The 24864-nt window shown below is 39.9% G+C and overlaps 1 protein-coding gene across 18 annotated transcripts in view; it reads left to right on the top strand.

The window, feature by feature from the left end:
- LOC123499249 (rap guanine nucleotide exchange factor 2-like) overlaps positions 1 to 21360 on the top strand; it is a 269844-nt gene extending 248484 nt beyond the window's left edge. For 4 of the 18 annotated variants that reach the window (XM_045247024.1, XM_045247036.1, XM_045247035.1 and 1 more), the window contains 5 exons: positions 267 to 579; positions 773 to 1042; positions 5872 to 6051; positions 7298 to 7360; positions 18842 to 19241. In XM_045247024.1, coding sequence (XP_045102959.1) covers positions 267 to 579; positions 773 to 1042; positions 5872 to 6051; positions 7298 to 7360; positions 18842 to 19017 — 1002 coding nt within the window. In that variant the 3' untranslated portion in view covers positions 19018 to 19241. Of the gene's footprint in view, positions 1 to 266; positions 580 to 772; positions 1043 to 5871; positions 6052 to 7297; positions 7361 to 18841; positions 19243 to 19910 lie in introns of those variants that run through there. The other 14 variants (XM_045247021.1, XM_045247039.1, XM_045247033.1 and 11 more) reach the window with 12 other exon arrangements.
- Positions 21361 to 24864: the final 3504 nt, after the last annotated feature.

Below are 24864 nucleotides of genomic sequence, written 5' to 3'. Positions count from 1 at the left end.
GTCTTATTGTTTCTTTCTTCTTTCTTTTCTTTCTTTCTTCCTTCCTTTCTTAATGCATCTTTGTTTACTTGTTTTTTCTTCCTTCTTTTCTTTATGTTTCATTTTCCTGTCTAGCTTTTTCTTCCTTCTCTTCTAAATATTCTTCATTCTCACTCACCTTCTCTTCTTTAATCTACCAAGTGCCATAATATATTGTACCTTTCAATCTGCTGTGTACATTACCATTGTAACCTTTGGAGAGTAACAGTGGGTGTGATTGCTTTCAGGCTCAGATGGTGCGGCGCGTCAAGGCTTACCTTGCCCGGCTCAACATTGTGACAGATGAGGATCGGCTACGGGCAATGTCCTATGAGTGTGAGGGCGGCTCAGAGGGGCACAAGCTGGTGGGGGGAGGCAGTGGCAACAATAACAATAATAATAACAACAACAATAATAACCACAATCATGGGGGTTCTAACAGTGCTCCCCCCACCAACCCTCCTCCCAGAAGGCGTCCCCATTCCCCTACCCCCTCCACCACCTCCTCCACCTCCTCCACCTCTCAGACTTCTGACGGCAAGAAGCAGACGGCAAAGTTTGGTAAGACAGCGCTTCCAGGAGATCTTTCTCTCCATGATTTTTCATCTCTAAAATGATTAATTGCAGTGTGGCTTAGCTTTTTGCTTTATGAATAACTTTTTTATGTTTTCTTAATCAGAGCTTAACACTTTCAAGCCTCCAGAGACCTACTATAGTTAGCTTGTTTTCTCTGAGCACTCTCCTCACATTGCAGGAGCCACGTCTCCCCAGTCCATTAGCAAGATGAAGGCCCTGGCAGAGCCCAAGACGAAACCACACCACGGCCCACGCTCCACCTCCACCCACCACTCTCTCTCCCCCACCCCCTCCCCTGGCCCGCCCCGTAGGGGGTCCACCTCCACCAATAATTCCCGCTCGTCTCATGAGCGCTCCCATTCCGACACCCATGCAGTTCCTGTGGACCTTAGTGCAGAGTCATCCTCTGTCACCTCCCTTTCCAAACTCCATAAATCCCACACTTCAGGTATGCTGCTAGATCCTGCACCGCCCCCCCTTGGCACGAGTAATGCTGCATCCCTCTCACCCTCCTCATCGGTAGCCACTCTCTCCTTCGTGCATGCTGCTGCTTGCTCTGCCCTTATCTCCTCCATTAAAAAACTTTCTGCCCCTAGAAATAACATTGCAGGAAAACCTCCCTTAAACTCACACCACACTGTCTTCACCAAGCGTCACAGTCCTCCACACTCCCAGAGTCCAGAGAATGATCGTGGAACTTCTGAAAGAGAATTCCATTTCCTTGAGCCTGTGAAGTCTGTCCTCTCCCCAAACCACAGCAGAGAAAAGAGAAAACTGAAAATAATCAGCAAACATGGGATGTTTTCCCAGAGTCTTCCAGGATCTGGGGAAACCCCCAGTAAAGAAAACCATTGTCTTGTTTCACCTTGCAACTCCAAACTTAACATCAATGTTCCATCTAACAGCATAGAATTTCAGGTATCAACCCCAACATGTCACACTGCTCCAGTTGTGATGAACAGCAATGACAGCTGGCATAGAGACATGCTTGTAAAGGCTACTGAAACAAATACCAGATCCCAAGAAGGGTTTCTGGCAAAAAACTTGGCTGGAAGTTTGCCTTGCCTGTCCGTCAGTGAATTGGCCTGCCAGCAAAGGAAACATGATGGATCAGAATTTGAAACATTTTGTCTTCCAGGGCAGTCAATACCTATGAAGAAAAATCCTTTATATTGTGAGAGAAGTGTTGACCCAATCAGTGTGATGCCTAATTCATCACCAGAGTGCGGTAAGGTATCCTTCGCTCTACCTCTGGGTAAGTCGTCGCCAGTCTCACAGCAAGCAAAGGCAGACTCAGCAGAGTCATGCCGGAGGGAAGCCATCTCCCCAACCAATTACAAGCACTCTCACTCGTCACGGTCTGAAAAATTTCTGTTCAGAAAATGGCCGTCACTGTCCCACATGAGCCAGAGTGCTGTGCTGCAGCAACCTGATTGCCAAGACTTTCCTCACTATAAGGACAGTGTGCTTAGTAAGAAAAGCTCAAAAATACTTAACAAAATATTTCGAAGCAAAAGTGAAGATTTTTTGGGTGTAGATAACCAGAGGAATTATTCCAAAGATCCTTCTTCAGAGACCACTCTGTCTCCAGTCAGCAGTCACTCCTTGTTTGCGAGGAGCTCAAGTGAAGATGTCCTGGACAAGGTTACAGACACACCTGAGGTAAAGGAATATTGCATTAAGAATTCTGATCAGGAGAAGGTTAAAGAGCCTTCACCAGCACCAGCTTGGCAGCACAAGTTCATCAAACCTTTCCATGCTGTGTTTTCCACAGATTTCAAGTCTTTTGCAAATTTGAAAAAGAAGATGACACGCAGCAAGAGTCACAACTTCACAAGTGAAGACACAGAGTTACCGTCTCGTTTCTATCTAGAAAGAACAAATTCTGAACAAAATTTTCAAAATGAAATGTCAGAGAATAAGTACCCAACCCTTCAGAAATGTTCATGTGACAAAGAAACTTACTTTCCCTCAGTTCCTAAAAAATCATTATCAGGCAAAAAATGTGACTCCCAGAGAGTATATCAAGTTAATGAACCTTCTTCATGTAAAAACTTGATACTCAAAATGAAAAGTTCCAAGGGCAACAGTTTTGATCAAACTGTCTCAAGCATCTCACCAGACCATCAGCTGGCCAAAGGCTCAGGCCAGTGTACGGCAAAGCCACACCTCACTTGTACAGATGGCAAGCTAACTTATGTGAAGAGATCTACAAACCATACCGTAAAGATGCAGAACATGACAAAAAACCACACTTGGTTTGAAAAGTATCAGATAAATAAGACCAACACCCATAATGCACAAGACTCAAAACCAGACAATTCATGTGAGTGTTTGGCGCTGAACACCTCAGACACTTCAAGTCACGAGGGCACGCCTCAGCCACCTGGGGATGGACCTCAGGGCAACACTTCACTCACTGACACTGTAAACTTCCTGGTGAAATACAAGTCCCAGCCTGAAGTTCACAAACGCATTGCAGACAAGCTTACTGCTATTATTCGTGAATTAGAGGAAGAAATAAACTTAACTACTCCTTCCAGACAACACCCTGATATGAATGTTGCACGCACTCATGATCTGAGAAAACCACAGACTAGCTTGGCCAGTCTCGTGGCAAAGACCTCAAGTCTGCCAAGCCGCAGACCCACCACGCTGTTGCTGCAGCGACATATGTGCCGCACCAACAGTGCACCCACGCTGTCCCCCATTGAGGAAGTGAAGGTGCCTCCTCAGAGCTCAAGTGGAGCTTGCTGTGAGTCAGGACTTCCAGCCTCAGATTGCTGTGGGCTCAATGGCATTAGGCCAGTGAGCCGCACCTCATCCTCTACTTCTAAGAAATGTCATACACGGATGACAGGCTACAGAAGTAAGAGTTTTGAGGGATATCAGAGCAAACAAGACAATACTATCCCATTTGTACTCCATGGCCAGCAGCACTCCCTGAGCTCTCTGAGTGTAGCTGCCTTTCCCTCAGTCCCCTATCATGCTCCCTGCCATGCTTCATACCATGCCACACAGCTGGTCAACAGGGAATATGAGCGACAGCCCCCAAGTCTGGTGCTGCCAGCCCCCGTGACATATTGTGATGAATACGGCAATGAGAAAGAGATTGCATATGTTTGAATAAGAGAGGACGTTCCTACATTTGTAAAGTGACACCTTCAGACCTTGCTTTTTTCCTTTTTTTCCTGTTGCTGATATGCTTACCTTGCTATTGTCTGTAGTGCTGTTCCTTCTCCTCTCCATCACATTATTGCATGGAATTTTGGATGACAACTCCAGTGTCTGCATGAGCATCCTCCACTCATGTTCATGTGAAATGGGTAAATGTGCCTCTGCTTTGTATTGTAGTCCTTGCCTCGAGTAATTAAGTGAACAATCACTGGCATATGAGAGCAGAATACCATTTATTGACAATTGGTGGAGTATATAATTAAATCTACTCTTAACTTCAGTTTTATCACTTCAGTTTTCATACACACAGAAATAGGATGTCCACAGTTAGTGTTTAGCTGATAGTTGTGTAGACAGGGCAGCCTCAGTAGAGTTACTTGTTATCATCATTAAGTCAACCTTTACTCTGAGGAGAGAAAGAGAGAGAGAGAGAGAGAGAGAGAGAGCACTGACATAGGCATACTGAGGTGGAAGGGTCAACAGTCTAAGCCAGCTATGTGTCACAACCACACAAGCACATTAATGAGTGACTGACATACACAAGACAACTGTAGGTACATTGCGCTACCACTCACGTTGTAAATCAAAACAAATTTTCTTTAACTTGTTTTAGAATTTGTTGTGATAATAAAGAGTGCTTAGAAGACATTATGAGGATAATATCACCACAAATAAAAGCCAAAATTTTGTTGGTTACTTGAGTGTTTGGTGTAATAATGAAGGGTATTTGTGGATTCTCATCTGTATAATCCTTTGGTTCAGTTTTCAGATGTGATACTACAAAAAATTTTTCCATTAATTGTTTTTTAACATTTTCTTTTACTAAATCCATATATTACTGGTGTATTTATTTTATGTACACTTGATTATTATATAATCATGGGTCACTGTACTTTTTATATAGGTTAGGTCAGATTAGGTCAGTCAGGGTTATTTATATTTAGTTCATAATGTTAGTTTATGTTAGTTTGCATTAAATAAGGTAAGGTTACTTACCTAATTAAATTAGATCGGATTAGTTCAGTTTACTATAGATTACAATTGTTTAGGTAAGCTAGTCATTCACTAAAACTGGTAAGCCTTCATAACTATCACCATGCAGTCATCCCACCACACCTTTCTTCCTCACCTTACACTGTTCAGCTCTCACCAGCCACAGACTCTAGACATGGTGTACTATATAACCATTGCCTCAGAACAGAGTGCTGCATACCACTAGAACTGAAGACACAACACTTCACACATCCTCCACCTCTGCTCTCTTGCTTCCCTGGGACTTCTCACCACTTATAGCTGTACATAATGACTTTTACTGTATAACTAATTGCTCCATTCTTTCATTAGTCAGAGATATACTTCACATATTTCACTGGGACGAGGGAATAAAGCATTAACACTTGAACATAAGCAAGGAAACTGCAAAAAGCCAGCTATCTTACACAAGGCATTTTCTGATTATGTAAAATCTCCCATTTGTTATCATCACCCATTAATCAATCCCATGTCCTCATGATAAAAACCTTGACAAGCTCTGTAACAAATGCTGTACTTAGTGTGGCCATTAGTAACAACTAAAGTAACAGTCTGGGATATATCAAAGCTCTTGTATATAACCAGAGACTTGTATGCTTATACAGAGGTGAATGCATGGAGATGTTGAGGTGTTGGTATGGGTGTGCATGGTCATAACTACATATCTTTTTCCTATTCCCCATAAACACCAAAATAAAAAAAAATAAAAAAAGGTTTCATCTCTATAACTGATTTTTGGTTATTACAGCTTGTGTATGATGATAAATACAACTTTCTTAATCCCCATAAACACCAAAATTTAAATAAATGTCTCCTCTTGATAACTGATATTTGGTTACAGTTCATCAGCTTTACTTCACTGGTGTGTATTCTATGATGGATCCAAGTTCTGTGCAAGATTTACAGTACAGTTCATCAGCTAACAGTACAGTACAGTGCAGGATTAACAGCCATCTCCTCTCCATAACTAATACTTGGTTACAGTTCCTCGGATGTATTTTATTTACTGTGTATTTTATGACGCATCCAGGTTCCATGCAGCACTAACATTTTTCTGTGCCTTGACAGGTTCCATGGCATCAACAGAGTGCCAAGTAGTCCCTGGTGGGTCTGACTCCGGCATCTCAGCCCATTTTGATGGACACTCCTCCTCCTCACTGGAAGTTGAAGCTGGTGGAGTGCCTAATTATGAATGCTATCCTCACTCCTCCCCACCAGCGCACCACCGCCGCTACTCCCACCAGCCAGGTAGGTTGATTCTCCCTCTCAGTAATGGACAGGTTAATGACAGCTTTGCCGCCACCATCTTGCCGTGTTGGGCACTTTTGCCGCTCTCCCCTTTCAGAGCCTCCTGCGTGAGTCTGCCTTCTGGAGGTTTCTAAATTGTTCCCCCTTAAGTAAAGAGTTTTTTTTTTTTTATAAAGATGAGTGTTATGTTACTGTAGTATAACTTTCTATCTAATCTTGTCTTGGTGTTGTTTTCCGACTCTATTTAAAGTAAGGAAGTCTTTTGCCTGCACTTCCGTTATTATTATCTTCAGTATTTTTATATTATTCAGATGGTTACAGTTGAATCTTTCTGTTACAATACTATCATGAAGGATGTGAGAAGTTCTTGCCCTTTTATTAATGCAGCTCAGTATTTATGTTGTCTTGTTCTTTTGGGTAAATTTTCATGGTTTCTGAGTTCATATGAAGCATTTATCATTACCGTTTTCTGCATCAAACAGGAATAAAAGAACATGACATGATAAGGAGAGTGCAAAAGGGAAATTTATTCACTACTATATAGAAATTTATCCTTTCTCCTTTTGAAACTAATTATTGATGCAGTGACCACAATTCTCCATAACATCTGAGTAATGTATTGAAACTAGTACTGGTGTGAGTTAGGGTGTCACTGAGGAGTAAAATAAAAACACTCAGCAAAACTCCCAATGTTACCAAGTATTGTGGCAGAAAGAGACTATATTTTGACAATTTTCTTTATCTGTAGGACTTGTGTAATCTAAGGCTCATGGGTCCTCAGTCCTTGTTTTTTTTTTCTAAATGTTTAACTAATATTTGCTGTTCACCATTTATATCACTAGGTAATTTTGTGAATGTTGGCAGATTATACTTGATCATGGGATTATGGTAGACACTGTATTGTAGCTCTGTAGAAACCTTTGATTCTATAATTGATTGATTTGAAACTTTGACTGTCAGAACACTTTTTATTCAGTATTTGTGGTGATTCTGTAGCTAACTGTTTTTGTGTAACTCAAGTAGGTGATTTGTTTGTGGGGATTGATGGTGAAGTAACTGTGAAATAGATTGTGTAAGTAAGTCTGTGTATGGTGTATGGTAGCTTGATGTATGGGAGTGTATGGGGGAAAGTCACTGTGTTTGTATGCCAATGATCTGAGTGGTGGCGCCCTTTTCTTCTGCTTGCCTTTACCTGTGGCTGTTCCATGGCATATCTTGACTTGCCTTCTTGCTACACGCACAACAGAGTCACGGTCGCGGCCACCCTTCCCGCATGCAGTGGCTGTGCTGCCCCATGTCCCGGCAGCAGGTTAGTCACTTTCTCATGCTGTTCTTGGCCATAAGGACCAGCTATAAATAAGTATGCATTGTAATCTCCACTCCTCTCCAGTCTTTTCAACTCTATCCCAGCCTTGACTATCTCTTTCAGTCATCCTAACCTCTTTCATTCTATTTTCTGTTTATTTCAGCCTCTCCCTCATTCTCAGATCCTTTCCCCATCCTTTTCCAGATCACCCCAGGCTCTCCCAAACCTACCTAAACCTTACCAAAAATCCCTAGACTCTCTCTCTTTCTCCTCAGCTCTTTTTCACTCACATAACACTCCAAACTCTCCCAAACCAAACCAAACATCCCTATTTACTCCTCAGCTCTCCTTTAATCAGCCAACTCTCCCTCACTTTCTCTCCCTTCACTCCTCTCTCATTCTGTTTTTTATCTTAAGGATGAGCTATAAATAAGTATGCAGTATAATTTCTCCATTCCTTGTTTCCTTTCTTAATGAGACTTGATTTAAATGTCCCTCAAATTTATACTATTTTAATATGGATGTTTTATCTAATTATGATTTGTGGATTTTATGTTGTTTTTGTTTGCCATGATTGAGAGTGGGGTTTGCTGGTAAGAAAATATTTGATTACATTGATTTGAAGATATTAAAGAAAGTACTTGTATACTGTTGGGCAATATGAGACAGTTGTGTACATTTTATTGATTAATTTGAGTCTTGAATTTTCTAGGCTTATTGATTTCAAAGTGTTTAATTTGTGTCACTCTTTACCAAAATTGAAAACAGAACAAAAATGTAATTATTATTTTCTCACCTTACTGATTAAGTTGTTTCTTTATTTTTTCTGCTATAACAAGTCACTTTGTTTGAATGAGAAAAAATAGGAAAAAATTTGTAATGTATCATCATTTTTCAGCCATAACAAGACACTGTTTTGTTTGAATGAGAAATTATTGCCCTTCATAATCAGGTACTTTTTTTTCTTTCTCTAAATTGAACCCTTTCATTCCCATTCCTAAACACACACACACACACACACACACACACACACACACACACACACACACACACACACACACACACACACACACACGGGACATCGTCGATGGCGGAGGTGGTCGCTGAGCTCCAGAGCAATCATCTATAATTCTACAGTTACCTAAGAGTAACCAAGGTGGGAAAGGAGCTGGTAATGTTTGTCCCGTCTCCATATAGTCATGTTAACTGTTGATTAGCAAAATAATGTCCAGTGAAGGTAAATATAAACTGTAGCCTGCGTTTGAGCCATCAGCTGGTTTGTTTACGTCTGCGCAACATGGCGGCCGTGAACTCGAAAGAGGAATCAGACTTCACAGGGTTTCAAGGAATAATGGAGAAGAGCGCTTATGTGAAGAAAATTCTGGAGTTAGAAGGTAAAATTGAAAACTGTTTGAAAAGTATGAGGGCCTGGAAACGAGTTATGACAATGTAAAAGAGACTGTGCCGATATGAAGAAGGAAAATGCAGCACTGAAAGAGGAAGTTAAGCTAATTAAAGTGAATTGCGAAAAATGTGGAGAATCTCTAGGAAAAGTGATGGAGAAGCAGGCTGAATGGAAAAAAGTCAGGAAGTGGAAAGAAAGGAGGTAAATTACAAAGTTGCAAGTCTGGAAAAGGAAATCAAAGAGTCAGGGGAGAAAACTTTGGGCCTTGCTGAAATTATAGATCAACAGATCATAGAAGAGAAGATAGCTGAGAAAGTGGTGAAGGTTATTAAGTCAAATGAGACATTGGTGAGGGAAACTGTAGACAAAAAGAGATGTGTGGTGATATTTGGTGTGGAGGAGGATAAGACACCGAGTAAAATGGAGAGAGAGAAAACATAAAAAGGTGATAAATAATATCATTAATGTGGTGCAAGAGGAGGAAAAGACCTAGTACAAGAAATAGAGGACTTCCATAGAATTGGAAAGTTCACAAGAGAAGGTATGAGGCCAATAAGAATCAAACTTAAGTCACAAAAGGATGTAGATGAATTGGTGGAGAAGTCATGGAGGCTAGCCCAGCAGGAAACAACAAGGAAGATTTGGTTGAGAAGAGATCTCGGTGAAAAGGAAAGAGAAATGTTAAATGAGTTGAGAAAGGAGGCTTTGAAAAAATGAAGAGAGGACAGAAGAAGAGAAGAAAGAGTTTTTCTGGAGAATCTTGGATATGAGACTGAGGAAGTGGTTCATAACCCAGAAAAGTACAGCAAGAAAGGACTAAAGAAACTTACATATGAGCGAAATGTAATGTATTCCAACATAAATGGAGTGATATCGGGATTTTAGAACTCAACGATTACTTGAGGGACAAGAACCCAGATATTGTGGGTCTTACTGAAACAAAACTGAGAGAGGGAGAAGACCTGATGAAGGTTGGAGAAGGGAAATATAACGTTTGGAAAAGAAATAGAGTAGGTAAGATGGGAGGAGGAGTGATGTTGCTGGTTAAAAAAGATATAAAGGTGGATCAAGTGAAAAAGGTATGGGAAAGGCAGAAGTGCTAAAGATCAGAGCAGAAACTAATGAAGGAAAAAAGAGGCACTACATAGTGGTGTACGTACCACCTAAGACAAATGCATGGTCAGTACAGGAATATGAAGAAATGATAAGTGATACAGGAACATGTCTGGAAGAAATGTTGGGTGGCTGTGAACGAACTATAATGATGGGAGATTTTAATTGTAAAGAGGTGTGTTGGGAGGACTGGTCAATGGAAGGATCAGAGACAACATGGGGAAATACACTATTGACACTGGCAATGGAAAATGTGTTAACTCAGTGGGTCAAAGAAGATACTAGGTTTGGAGGAGAGGGAGCATCGTCAAGACTGGACTTGGTCTTTAGTACAGAGCCAATGGTCATTGAGGAGATGAGGGTGGAGTGCCCTTTAGCAAAGAGTGATCATGCAGTTTTGGAGTTCAAGGTGATAGACGAAGAGAAATCTAGAAGAAATGAAGAATATAAAGTGGGAAGATGGAATTATGCCAAGACAGATTTTGGAAACCTAAAGAAATTCTTTCAAGAGACAAATTGGATGAAATTCAAGAGTGCTAAGGGAGCAAATGAAAAGTGGAAGGAATTTATAAAAATATACAAAGAAGGTGAGAAAAATTTGTACCAATAAGACAACATAGAGAAGTTGGAAAGCAGGACTGGTTTAACGATAGATGTGAAAAGGCTAGAACAAGAAAAGAGGATGCATGGAAGAGGTGGAGAAGGAAAAGACGGATTAAGCAGTGGGAAAGTTACAAAAGAGCAAGAAATGAATATGTGTTGATTAGAAGAGAAGAAAGAAAGAAACAAGAAAAGGATATAATTGATAAATGTAAAGACCAACCAAGGCTTTTTTACAGACATGTGAACAACAACATCAAAAATAGAGAAAGTATTGAAAGTTTAGAAGTAAATGGAGTATACAGTGAAGATCCCAGGAAATGGCAGAGGCTATGAATGGATGCTTTCGGAAGGTATTCACAAAGGAGACTGCTTTTGACAAACCACTGGTAATGGAACAGAAAGGGATTATGAAGGAGTTTCAAGTAACGGTGGAGGAGATCAAGAACATGATGGGGAGTTTAGAAGTGAGAAAAGCTGTGGGACCTGATGGGGTATCAGGATGGATTTTAAGAGAATGCAGGAGCAATTGGCAGAAAAAGTTTGTGAAGTAATTGATGCCTCATTAAGGGAAGGTGTAGTGCCCCAAGACTGGAAAAGAGCTAACATTGTCCCAATCTATAAATCAGGTAACAAGAGAGACCCATTGAACTATAGACCAGTGTCACTTACAAGTGTGGTAGCTAAGATGTGTGAGAGGGTGGTGAAGACTAGATGGACAGACTTCTTGGAGAAAATGACATACTTTGTGAGTGTCAATTTGGTTTTAGGAAAGGGCGTTCATGCACGACAAACCTGATATGTTACTATTCGAGGGTGATAGATGTAATACAGGAAAGAGATGGTTGGGCTGATGGAATATATCTGGATTTAAAAAAGGCCTTTGATAAGGTACCACACCAGAGACTGATCTGGAAACTTGAAATGGTAGGAGGAGTGCATGGCAGTTTACTAAAATGGATGGAAGACTTTTGGTAGGAAGAGAAATGAGAACAATAATTAAGGACAGACCATCAGAATGGGGATTGGTGGAGAGTGGAGTTCCACAGGGATCAGTGTTGGCACCAGTAATGTTCGCAGTCTACATAAATGACATGGTGGATGGGGTGTCCAGTTATGTGAGCCTATTTGCAGACGATGCAAAATTGTTAAGAAAAGTGAGATGTGACAAAGATTGCGAACTACTCCAGGAAGACTTGGACAGAATATGGAAATGGAGCTGTACATGGCAAATGGAGTTCAACACGACAAAATGCAAGAAAATAGAGTTTGGCAAGAGTGAAAGAAGAATCAGGAGTATGTACAAGATAGGAAATGAAGACATAAAACCAGTCATGAAGAAAAAGACCTTGGGGTGACAATTACCAATGACCTATCGCCAGAGAGACATATAAACAAAATAATTGGAGAAGTATTGAACTTATTGAGGAACATAAGAGTGGCGTCAGATATCTAGATGAAGAAATGATGAAGAAAATAATTACTGCAATGATAAGACCGAGGCTTGAATATGCAACAATACAGTGGGCTCCGAACTTAAAGAAACACATAAGGAAACTAGAGAAAGTACAGAGGGCTGCAACGAAAATGGTGCCTGACTTAAGAGATTTGACTTATGAAGACAGACTGAAAAGAATGCAACTTCCAACCCTGGAAAACAGAAGAGAAAGGGGAGACCTGATAGCAATATACAGAGTGATGATTGGCATGGAAAAATGGATAGGGAAGATCTGTGTATGTGGAATGGAAGAATGTCGAGAGGGCATGGGAAAAACTAAAATGGCCACTTATAGGAGAGATGTGAAAAATATAGCTTCCTCATAGAAGGGTGGAAGCATGGAATAGTTTAGACGTGGAAGTGGTCAACGCAAGGAATATTCATGATTTTAAGAAAAGCTGGACATTAATAGATATGGAGACGGGACAACACGAGCATAGCTCTTTTCCGTATGTTACAATTAGGTAAATACAATTAGGTAAACACACACACACACACACACACACACACACACACACACACATGATGAATTGACACAAAGGGAAGATGTCTGAGAGAAGTATATGACTTTAGAAGCACAAGATCGCATAGTAAGAAACTGAGGAAGGAAGATGTCTGAGAGATGTTAAAAATTTAGTTTCCCACAAAGATGTGTTGAGACTTGGAACAGTTTGAGTGAGGAAGTGGTGTCAGCAAAGAGACTTGGAACAGTTTGAGGAGGAAGTGAGCAAAGAGTGTACATAGTTTTAAAGAAAAATTGGATAAGTGTAGATATGGAGACGGGACCACACAAGCATAAAGCCCAGGCCCTGTAAAACTACAACTAGGTAAATACACACACACACACACACACACACACACACACACACACACACACACACACACACACACACACACACACACACACACACACACACACACACAGATGAAGAAATTGACAAGTACTAAAATAACACCCAGATTGGAATATGCAGTGTGGACCCCATAAAAAAAATACACATAAAGAAATTGGAGAGACTACAAAAAATGGTTACAAGAATGGTTCCAGAATTTAAAGGAATGACATATGAGAAGAGAATAAAAGCTAAGGATCTACCAACCCTGGAACAGAGAAGAGAGAGAGGGGATCTGATACAAGTTTATAAATTGATTAATGGAATGGATCAAGTGGATAATGAGAAACTAATCCTGAGAGAAGAATATGACATTAGAAGCACAAGATCACATAGTAAGAAACTGAGGAAGGGAAGATGTCTGAGAGATGTTAAAAAATATAGTTTTCCGAAAAGATGTGTTGAGACTTGGAACAGTTTGAGTGAGGAAGTGGTGTCAGCAACAAGTGTGCATAGTTTTAAAGAAAAATTGGATAAGTGTTGATATGGAGACTGGGCCACACGAGCATAAAACCCAGGCCCTATAAAACTACAACTAGGTAAATACAAGAGTTCCGGTAGAGGAAGGACTCAGTGCTGTTGCTCCGAGAATCAGCTGATCTTCACTACCTGTTGTATAGTATTTGCAGTGGCCTAGGCAAGTAATGTAAACTCATTTTCATGAAATCAAGTGTTAGAGAATCATGAGTAAAGAAGAGATTCCATCTAAATGCAGGTATGAGACTAGGGAAAGAATGAAAGAAGAAGATGAATATGTTGATGAGGAAGTAAGCGCATTCGAAGGTTTTGATGCGGCAAATACTTCACTATTTAAGAGAGTGTTGACTATTGAAGGCAAATTAGATAAATGGATAAAGGAGAGTATGGGAATGAAAAAGAATGAAGAACAGGAAAAAGAGTTTCAAAAACTGAGAGAAAGGATAAAAAAAGTGGAAGAAAATGAAGCTAGACTAAGAGCAGAAAATGAAGAAATGAAAAAGAAAGTAGCTAACTACAAGAAACAGATGGAAGAAGGACTCGGTAAAGCCGAGAAAGAAAAATAGAAGCTGAAAGATCTAGTAAACAAAGAGGAGGAAAGAGTACAGAACGTGATTAAAAAAGAAGTACAAGCATGGAGAGTCCAAGATAAGAAAGATAAGGCTGATTTTTAGGAGGTGATTCAAGAACAGCTAAAAGAAATAGATGAAAATATGACAAACAAAATGATGGGAGTCCTCAAGAAAAAAGAAAATATAGTTAGAAAAATTGCAGAAAAAAAGTGTAATCATATTTGGACTAAAAGAAAAAAATATAAAATATAGACCAAGAAGAGAAAAAGAAGAAATAAAATCAGTCAAAGACCTACTAAAAAATCTAAACGACGAAGATAGGTAGAACTTAGAAGGGGAAGTAGAAGAAATACACAGAATGGGACCATATCAAGAAGGAACAACGAGACCAGTTAAGATACTACTAAAATCACAAGCAGCAACACAAGAAATATTATATAGAACTAAACTCAGAGAAACAGAAGGCTGCAAGGATATACATATATATATATATATATATATATATATATATATATATATATATATATATATATATATATATATATATATATATATATTGAAATGAGGAAGAAGGGAAGAGATACAGCAAACTGGCAGCAGCAGTAAGGGAAAAAAATAATGAAAGGTCAGAAGAGAAAAAAAAAGGTATTTGTTTGGAGAATTCTAGGAGACAGGATAAGGAAATGGTATATAAAAGAGAAGGAAGAGGAAAAAGTGGAAGAAGTTTAACTAAAAGTGATAAAGGCAAGAGACTAAAAATGATGTATACGAACATAGACGGTTTTATCAAGTAAATTAGAATTAAGAGATTACATAAAGAAAGAAGAACCGGATATTGTATGCCTGGCTGAAACTAAACTAAATGAGGCAATCAAAATAGACCTGGATAATAAGTATAATGTATGGAGGAGAGACAGAGGGGGTAAAGGAGAAGGAGGAGTCATGATAATGTTAAGGAAGAAGATAATGATAAACCAAGTGGAATGTGGGGAAGGAAAAGCAGAAGTACTGTATGTTAAGATGCATATTAATAAAAAAAGAGTTAACAATCATTGTAACATATGTGCCACCAAAAACAAATTCATGAACCAATCAAGAATATAAAGACATGATAGATGACACAATAAGGAGTCTAACGAGGATCATTAAAGAAAGGAGAAAAGTTATATTAGTAGGAGATTTCAACTGTAAAGAAGTGGACTGGGAAAGTTATGAAAGTGGTATGGGGGAAGAAGCCTGGGGAGAAAGATTCCTGAACCTAATGATAGATAATATGATGGACCAAAGAGTAAAGGAAAACACAAGATTCAGAAGAAACGACAAGCCAGTGAGATTGGGCCTAGTTTTTACAAGAGGTATACAAATGAACGATGATATAAGATATAAGTGCCCATTGGGAAAGAGTGACCATGTAATATTAGAAATGGATATAGAAGAGGGAAAGGAAGATAGAGACGATTCATACAAAGGAGACCGATTAAATTACAGAAAGGCTGATATTGAGAGTCTCAAGAACTACTTCAAATACATTAACTGGGAGATGGAAAACTCAGAGACAGTGCAAGAAAAGTATAACTTATTTTTGAAAATATACAAAACAGGAGTTAGGGAATATGTCCCAAAATATAGACCTAAAGAAGAAGGAAAAAAAGATTGGTATAATGCAAGGTGTGCTAGGGCAAAGGAGAAAAGAGATGGAGCATGGAAAAGGTGGAGAAGAAATAGAAATCCAGTAAATAAGGAAAACTTCAAGGCAGCAAGAAATGAATATGTTAAGGTGAGGAAGGAAGAGGAAAGGAACTATGAAAAGGACATTGTCGAAAAATGTAAGGAGCAACCAAAATTGTTATACAGATTCATAAATGGAAAAATTAGGCAAAAAGAAACAATAGAAAGGTTAAAAGGAGAGAACGGGATGGTGGAAGACCCAAAAGTATGGCAGAACTATTAAATATAAATTCCAGGAGGTCTTTACTAAGCAATCCAAATTTGAAAGGCCACAGGGTAATAGAGAGACTGTCTATATGAAAGAGGTTAAAGTAACCAAGCTTGAAATAAAAGAGTTAATGAAGGAAATGGATGAAGAGAAGGCAATGGGACCAGATGAAGTCTCAGGCAGAATACTGAAAGAATGTAGGGAAGAACTAGCAAGTCCTATATACAACATCATAAAATGCTCAATAGAAAATGGAACAGTACCAGTAGAATGGAAAAGAGCTGAGGTGGTTCCCATATATAAGAGTGGAAGGAAGGAAGAACCTTTAAATTACAGACCGGTATCACTAACTAGTGTAATATGCAAGATGTGTGAAAGAATAATAAAGAAACAATGGATCAAGTTCCTTGAAGACAACAAATTGATATCAAATAGCCAATTTGGTTTTAGAAAAGACGGTCTTGTGTAACTAATTTATTGAGTTTCTATTTTAGAATAGTTGATAGAGTACAAGAGAGAGGGATGGGTTGACTGTATTTATTTGGATTTAAAAAAGGCATTTGATAAAGTGCCACATGCAAGATTACTGTGGAAGTTAGAGGAGAAGGGTGGCTTAAAAGGAAGCACATTGAGATGGATGGAAAATTATTTGAGGGGAAGAGAAATAAGGATGGTAGTTAAAGATATGAAGTCCAAGTGGAGAGCAGTAGAAAGTGGAGTGCCGCAGGGGTTCATATTAGCACCAATACTTTTTCTCATATATATAAACGACATGCCAGAAGGAGTGAACAGCTACATAAGTCTGTTTGTGGATGATACGAAACTGTGCAGAGTTATAAAGCAAAAAGAAGATTGTGAAATACTGCAGGAAGACCTAAATAAGATCTGGGAATGGAGTAAAAGTGGAAATGGAATTCAATGTGGACAAAAGCCATATCATGGAAATGGGAAAGAGTGAAAGACGACCTGTGGGAATCTATAAGATGGGAGATGGAGTAGAACTGGAGAAAGTAAAAAAGGAAAAGGACTTAGGAGTGACGATGGAAGAAAACAATCAACCGGTACGCCATATTGATAGAATTTTCAGAGACATAATTTGCTAAGGAATATTGGAGTAGCATTTCACTACATGGACAAAGAAATGATGAAGAAATTGACAAGTACTATAATGAGACCCAGATTGGAATATGCAGGAGTAGTGTGGACCCTTCATAAAAAGAAACACATAAGGAAGTTGGAGAGACTACAAAAAATGGCAACAAGAATGGTTCCAGAATTTGAAGGGATGACATATGAGGAGAGACTAAAGGCAATGGATCTACCAACCCTGGAACAGAGAAGGGAGAGAGGGGATCTGATACAAGTTTATAAATTGATCAACGGAATGGACCAAGTGGATAATGAGAAACTGATCCTGAGAGAAGAATATGACATTCGAAGCACAAGATCCCGTAGTAAAAAGCTGAGAAACGGAAGATGTCTGAGAGATGTTAAAAAGAATAGTTTCCCACAAAGATGTGTTGAGACTTGGAACAGTTTGAGTGAAGAAGTGGTGTCAGCAACGAGTGTGCATAGTTTTAAAGAAAAATTAGATAAGTGTAGATATGGAGACGGGGCCACACGAGCATAAAGTCCAGGCCCTGTAAAACTATAACTAGGTAAATACACACACACACACACACACACACGAGCATAAAGCCCAGGCCCAGTAAAATTACAACTAGATAAATATAACTAGGTAAATACACACAACACACACACACACACACACACACACACACACACACACACACACACACACACACACACACACACACACACACACACACACACACACACACACAATCTCATTTCCCAGTTGGATAAACATATATACACACATATAGTATTTCTTCAGATTAAGTTTTTGTACTAGACACATTTCAGTGTTTATTCATTAACATAACATCTTAGAAACTAATATATTTTGATCATGCAAAATTCCCAACTAAATAAGCACACATTCATACTTATTATTTCATCCACATAAAGCTTACATTAGACATATTAGATATCTGTAATGCACATTTCAGAAGTGTAAGTAAACTATAAATGCATCAGGTATTTAAAAATGTATCTTTATAATACCAAAATCTATTAATCTGTATGATGCCTGCTGCTATAAAACTCCCTACCCTCCCCAAGATTGGATGGCCGCGACAGAATAATCCCCATTTATTCCCCATTTACTCCCATCCCTGCACTTCCTCCCTGCATGCTTTAAACTCACTCCCTCCCCATCCTCCTTCTCCCCTTGCTCACCTCCCAATGCAGAAATCATGAGACCAATTGTAAGTGCAAACTGTTGTAAAGAAGTGCATGGCAAGAGAGATGGAAAGTTGAGCTCAGTGCAGAAAAGCCTCGTTTTGGAATTGATAAGAGATCCATTTGGGAGGAGGAAATGGAAAGAGAATTAACCAACAAGCAGAAATAAAGGAAGACAAAGACGTCTGAGTAATTATAAGAATGATAAGAAGCTTTCATAACCAAAGAAATGCATCAGCAGAATTGCAAAAGCCACTTGTGCTATTGGCAAATTTCAAAGTGGCATCCTTTTATCTTTACATAACAGAGGAAATACAAGAAACTCCACGATTGAGTTCACAGTAGTGGTGTGATTACAACACTTGAAAAACAACAACACATCAATAAGGTGGACAACGTACAAAGAAACTGTGAATAGAGAGAATGTATGCTTAACTATGCAATAAAAAAAAAAAAAAAAAAAAGTTTCCAAAATGGTATGGAGTAAATAGATAGGAGAAAAGTAGATATGGAGGCAGAACACCAGCTTGGCTCCAGTTTTCCTGCAAAGATAGGCACCTCAACACAACACAAGGTAACATGCACAACACACCACACTTCCCTACACACCACACACTCCCCATGTCCCATAACACCACACCCACCCACAAAGACCTTAACCTGAGCACGCACTACTCCCCCGGCAGGCATGGGCAGTGCCCGCCTGCGCCGCGGAGCCTCGGGTGTCCCTCCAGACTACATTGCAACTCAGCTCAGAATGAAGCAGATGGGACGAGCTCTGTCTCATGACGGTGTTCAGTATTACCACCCCACACACCACGATGGTAAGTTCCACACCAAGTATTACCACCCATACCAGTGAATGACAATAAGAAATCATGCTCCTCCCCTAAATGACTCGGCCTCTGTGTCTCATCAGGTTGACTGGTGAGAGAGAGGCACAATGGAATGTAGTTTCCTCAAGGATGGGAAAATATGGCTTGAAATCTAAGAAAATGTGAATAGTGTTGATGGAAAATAATTTTGATTTCAAATACTAGAAGGATCTCAGCACAGAAAAATGAAGGCAGAAAAGTATGTGTATTTATATATATATATATATATATATATATATATATATATATATATATATATATATATATATATATATATATATATATATTATGATCCAATACTTAGTCCTGTGTTTAGTATTTATTTGTTTCTTTTCTAAGATGAGTATGTAGTATGTTGCTGTTAGTCTCATTTTCTCTTCATTGTGAGAATCAACTTTGTACTATTCCTTCAGAAGCCTTATATTATACACTACTGTCTCAGTAAGCACATGCCTTGGTTCATGATGCCCCTTATTCCATATATTCTCCTTTTGGCCTTGTATGTATTTATTTGGGAGAGACTTATGTGCAGCGGTAGGTGGCCCTGCCGGCCCCTGAGGCTGGTTCGGCCGTGCCTTAGTGTGTGTGAGGCCAGCAAGGCCTGTGCTCACTGTACTGTGGCAAGTGTTGGCTTGTTAGCTCTGTCTAGTTTCCGACCCTTACTGAGCATACACTTCCTCACCTGATGTCACCCTTCCTCTCTTGTATGATGAAATTCTAGAGGCAATTGAAGCACTGCGTGTCTCCTATACTCCCTCCCTCCCTCAAGCCTTCTGGATGTCTCATTTCATCTGCTGGACTGTGCTATGCATCAACATTGTTGTTGTTCAGTTACTGAAATGGTAATAATTGCATCAGATCCCTTGTCTTCACTTTGCAGATGAAGAAGAAGATGCTCAGGTCTCTGCTGTGTAAGCTACCTGCCAGGCACTGGGAGGCTGACCTAGTCCCTTGTACATTTAACCCTTCATATTAAAATTAGATTTTTCCATTAGCTTTTACAAGAGTAGCTTCTCAGAGTTTGTTACTATACAAAATATTATGTATTTAATTTTGAAAGTCCATTTAATCAGTAAATTGTAGATGTCAAGTGAAAAGTTTGAAAAACTCTGGTTTGCTTATCTTGTGGGAATGAAATTTGAGAAGCCAAAGATAAACAGTCTCATATGGCCCAGAGAGAGTGTGTGGACTGAGCCCAGAGGGAAGCCCTGCTGAGAGACTCCATATTTTATTACATTCAGTAAGAGTATGACATTTGTCTGTGACTATTTATGAGAGACAGTTAGTAGTAAGCTATGTAAAGATATATCCTAACTAGTAATGTATCTGTATCTCTCCACTCCTAACCAGCGGTCCATTACTAAACTCTCTGGCTATAAGATACTTTGGGGCACAGCTTCAGTAAGATTTTTATGAATTTAACACATTATAAATACATGTAACTCATGATTATATGTGGATGTTCTGTATATACTATATAGATAGCTTTATTCATGTCCATATGATTAGTTGTTAAGTATTCTGTGTAAGTAATGAGGTCAGCAATTTTGAAACTTTCATTTCTTCTGTATGTTAAATTTTTAATGCTGTAAATAAAAAGCCACACCATATGGAAGATGAATGTAAGACTCATGTTGATGACTCCTGAATGAGCAGTATGTGTCCCTCTCCAAGCCAACACAGCCAGCCAGCCACCCCATCGTCCACGCCCCTCCCCCGGGAGCCACCCAGGCTGTGAGGGCTGAGGGGGAGCAACCCTTTGCATGGTGAACACTTGCAATGTATCTGACTTTAGCAGAATTAGATCTAAACAAAACAAAAAAAGCTATGTGACATTACTTGAGGAAATTTCATAACTAAATTTGAATTTGTGATTGATTGGCATAGTTTTTCCAAAATTAATAACTTTCGTACATGATGTACAAGAGTAATTGACAATCTTACTGTTAATTTGGTATTGCATTATTTCCTGGGCAATAATTTAGTTTATCAGGCACATATTTTATGGATTTCCCATGATATATTAACTTCTTTCCTGCATTTCATCAGTGTTGACTGTAATATTAATCCCAATGTTCCAATTATGTAACTTTGATGTCACCAAAAATCAACAGAACATTCAGTGTAACAAGTAACTTAATTGTGTTTTTTCTAACTGATCGGGAGCCTTGTGTCTTCTGCCCTGAGAACAAGTTTGCATCCAGAGAGTCGAGGGCAGGACACTAGATGCCTGACGTGGTGGTGAGAAGATGGTCTTGGTATACTTCCAAACCTGCGGCCCTTTCTGGAGGCCTGGATAAGAATGTACAAATAAATACACTTCACTTTGTTATGGTTGTCTTATTCCCTTGCACCAAATTTTAGAACAGATCGCCCATTTTTGTTTCCAAGCAAAGTCAGGACTTAGTCTTAATGCAAACTTTTCTATACATTTAGTATGGATTGTATCTGGTATGGTTAGGTGCAGGCTGCTCTTTGCAAAAGCTCCTGCCCACAACTTGTGTGTGTGTGTTTGCCTAGTTGTATTGTACAGGGTTCGAGTGGGGCTCATAGTGTCCTGTCTCCATTTCTCCATTTATCTAATTTTTCCTTAACCCCTTCAGTACTAGGATACATTTTTTATTTGAGTTTTGTGTACAATTAAATCATTCTATTGACATCAGGAAGGGTCTATGGAGCTCAGAAGATTAATGGCCACAGTCTCCACTATTCTAATCGTCACATGAATTTATAAATCTGTGGAAAATCACCAAATAGTAACCAGAATTAATATGGAAACACGTCATGGTACTGAAGGGGTTAAAGTTATGCACATTATGTGCTGTAACAACTTCATTATTCAATGTATTCCACTTTTCCACTGTTTTGTGTGGAAAACTATTTTCCAATATCCTTCACACACTGCTTCATCCTGATCTTTTCATGTCCTCTTGTCCTTCCATCTTCTGTCAACAGCACCAGGTCTTCTTTGTCTATCTTTTCAATGCCATTGACTAGCCTGTACATTGTTATTAGGTCCCCAAGTTCTCTTCTATCTTGTAAGGTTAGCAGTTCCATTTCCTTCAGTCGTTCTTCATATGGGAAGTCCTTTAATTCCGGCACCATCTTTGTAGCAATCTTCTGTATCCTTTCCAATTTTCTTGTATCCTTTTTAGAGCTTGAAGACAACATCACTGCTGCATATTCCATCCTTGGACTATCATGCTTGTGATGATTTTTTTCGTCATATCTTTGTCCATGTATTGAAATGCCACTCTTAGTCAACATTTTATATGATAATCCAAATATCTTGCTTATGTATTTTTGGGGCTCAGATTTTCCGATATGATCACTCCCACATCTTTTTCCTCTTTAGTCTTCATTATTTGTTCCTCTCCCATCAAATAGTTCCATACCGGTCTTCTTTTACTTTTTCCTAGTTCCATTATGTGACATTTCTTGACATTAAAGTCCAATTTCCACTTCCTGCTCCACTCGTAGATCTTGTTTATATTCTCCTGCAACAGCAGACAGTTCTCTAATCTCTATGGTTTTGATCATTCATAGCAGCGTTGCATCATCAACAAATAAATTCATATAACTATTTAACCCAATGTGAATGTCATTTATATAAATCTGAAACATAATGGGGGCTAACACTGACCCTTGTGGCTCTCCGCTAGTTACTTTAACCCAAGATAAGTAAGTATCTCTGATCACAGTTCTCATTTCCCTATCCTTCAAATAATCTTGTCCATTCTAGCAAAGTTCCTCGCAGTCCTCCTATGTTTTCTAGTTTCCAAAGTAGTCTTCCATAAGGAACCTTATCAAAAGCCTTTTAACCCCTAACATGCGACCAGCCTACATAATATAGGCGGATGATATTTGAAACTAATGCCGATCAGCCTATATATGGCAAGGGCTGTAAAAAACAAACTGGCGGTAAAAGGTAGCTAGCTGGCGTTAGCGCCATTGGAAAGAGCGTTTTCTGTAGGTCAAGACCAAGGATTCTAGGGAGGATATACGGGTTCAATGGGCGGGCTGGAGGAATTGATTAGGGAACCTCGCTTCTAACAGATGGCGCGCGGGTCGCAGGTAGTAAGGGAGTGAGGGATGGGGGTGTCCATCAGCAGGGGAGGATGAGCGCAGTCAAGTCACGGGAACGTCGGGAAGGAGCGCAAGGCACTCCGCCTGGGCCACACCACGCTCAGTGCTCACTTGCATCGCCTACGTCTGTCTTGTGACCCCTTCTGCCCGTGGTGTAGGACTACCCCTTAGGCCATGGAACGTTTCCTGCTTCAATGCCCACGCTTCCTCTAAACATCTGCATTACGCTCCCGACTCTGCCCTGGCCATCATTAACACTCAACCTGCCCAACCTCTTGGCGGCCTCAGGCGTCCACCCCTCCTGGCAACCTGCTGTCCTTCGCCTTACTTGTGCCTTCTTGAGGAAGACCGGCCAGCTACCATGCCTGTGATAACCACACAGGACTACCCCAGGGCTCATAAGGATCCATAGATCTTCATGGCCTCTTTTGGATCCTTATGAGCCCTGGGGTAGTCCTGTGTGGGTATCACAGGCGTGGTAGCTGGCCGGTCTTCCTCAAGAAGGCACAAGTAAGGCGAAGGACAGCAGGTTGCCAGGAGGGGTGGACGTCTGAGGCCACCAAGAGGGTGGGCAGGTCGAGTGTTATGATGGCCAGGGTGGAGAGCCGGAAGCGTAATGTTGAGAGAGGAGGCGTGGGCAATGAAGCAGGAAATGTTCCATGGCCTCAGGGGTAGTCCTACACCAAGGACAGAAGTGGTCACGAGACAGTTGACGTATGCGATGCAAGTAAGGATTATGGTGTGGCTCAGGCGGAGGCGGGCAGAAAACTCATATATATATATATATATATATATATATATATATATATATATATATATATATATATATATATATATATATATATATATATATATATATATAACATGTTTTAATTGCCTTATAAGTTCATAACCATGAGAGAATACAAGGAAAAATAGGGGGGGGGGTGGAAGCATGGGAGAAATTTTAAGTTAATCCTAACAACGTTTTCTATGAATACTCGCTTCCAACAGATGGCAGCACCGTCGCTGTCCTCCAAACTTTAACTCACACCAAAACTTCCTCTATGTATATTCCTTGGTCAAGACTGACTATTGTATCGCTGGCCTGCACTGTATACTAGCAATCCACCATCCCCAAATGATTCACGGAGGGTCTGGTCGACCCTTTCCTTCCCTCTTCCCACCTCCTCTCCCCTCCGTAGCCCCTCCCATCCTTTATGTGCGGTGCTAGACAATAGAGGGTTGTCTGGCGCCATGTAAACCTCAGGCGCGCACATACACGCGTACATACGTGCACAAAACTTCGTGTGCACCAGAAATGACCCGTGAAATTCGTTTTTTTTTTTTTTTTATGCGTGTGTGTGTGTGTGTGTGTGTGGTTGTAGGAGGTGATAGCTGTATGATGCAGACATACACGTGGTATCATGATGTTTTCTGTGTTACATCACTCATTCTAGAGTGGTGCCACACATCCAAATCATCAATCTTTCATTACTTTTGCGGAAAACGCGTTTGACACGTGAAACCCCCGTTTTCTGTTGGGCCTCAGGGAGGATATTTCTTAATTTTTCAGACTTTGACGGCCCGCTACGGCCGAACCAGAGCACGTAAGAGAGTTGCGGATTTCGAGTTTAGATGTGGAACAATTTTATCTACAATCCCATAGGAAAAAAATCCCTTGGTGAAAGTTGAAAAGTACCCGGAAATGGTCGGCCAGGACGGAAGGAAGGTAAAAAAAAAAAAATGTCGTACGTAAGGGGTTAATA

The sequence above is a fragment of the Portunus trituberculatus genome, chromosome 49 (assembly GCF_017591435.1).
Source record: "Portunus trituberculatus isolate SZX2019 chromosome 49, ASM1759143v1, whole genome shotgun sequence".
Taxonomy (NCBI): Eukaryota; Metazoa; Arthropoda; class Malacostraca; order Decapoda; family Portunidae; genus Portunus; species Portunus trituberculatus.
Note: the sequence above shows the minus strand (reverse complement) of the source record. Positions and strands in the feature narration are given on the sequence as shown.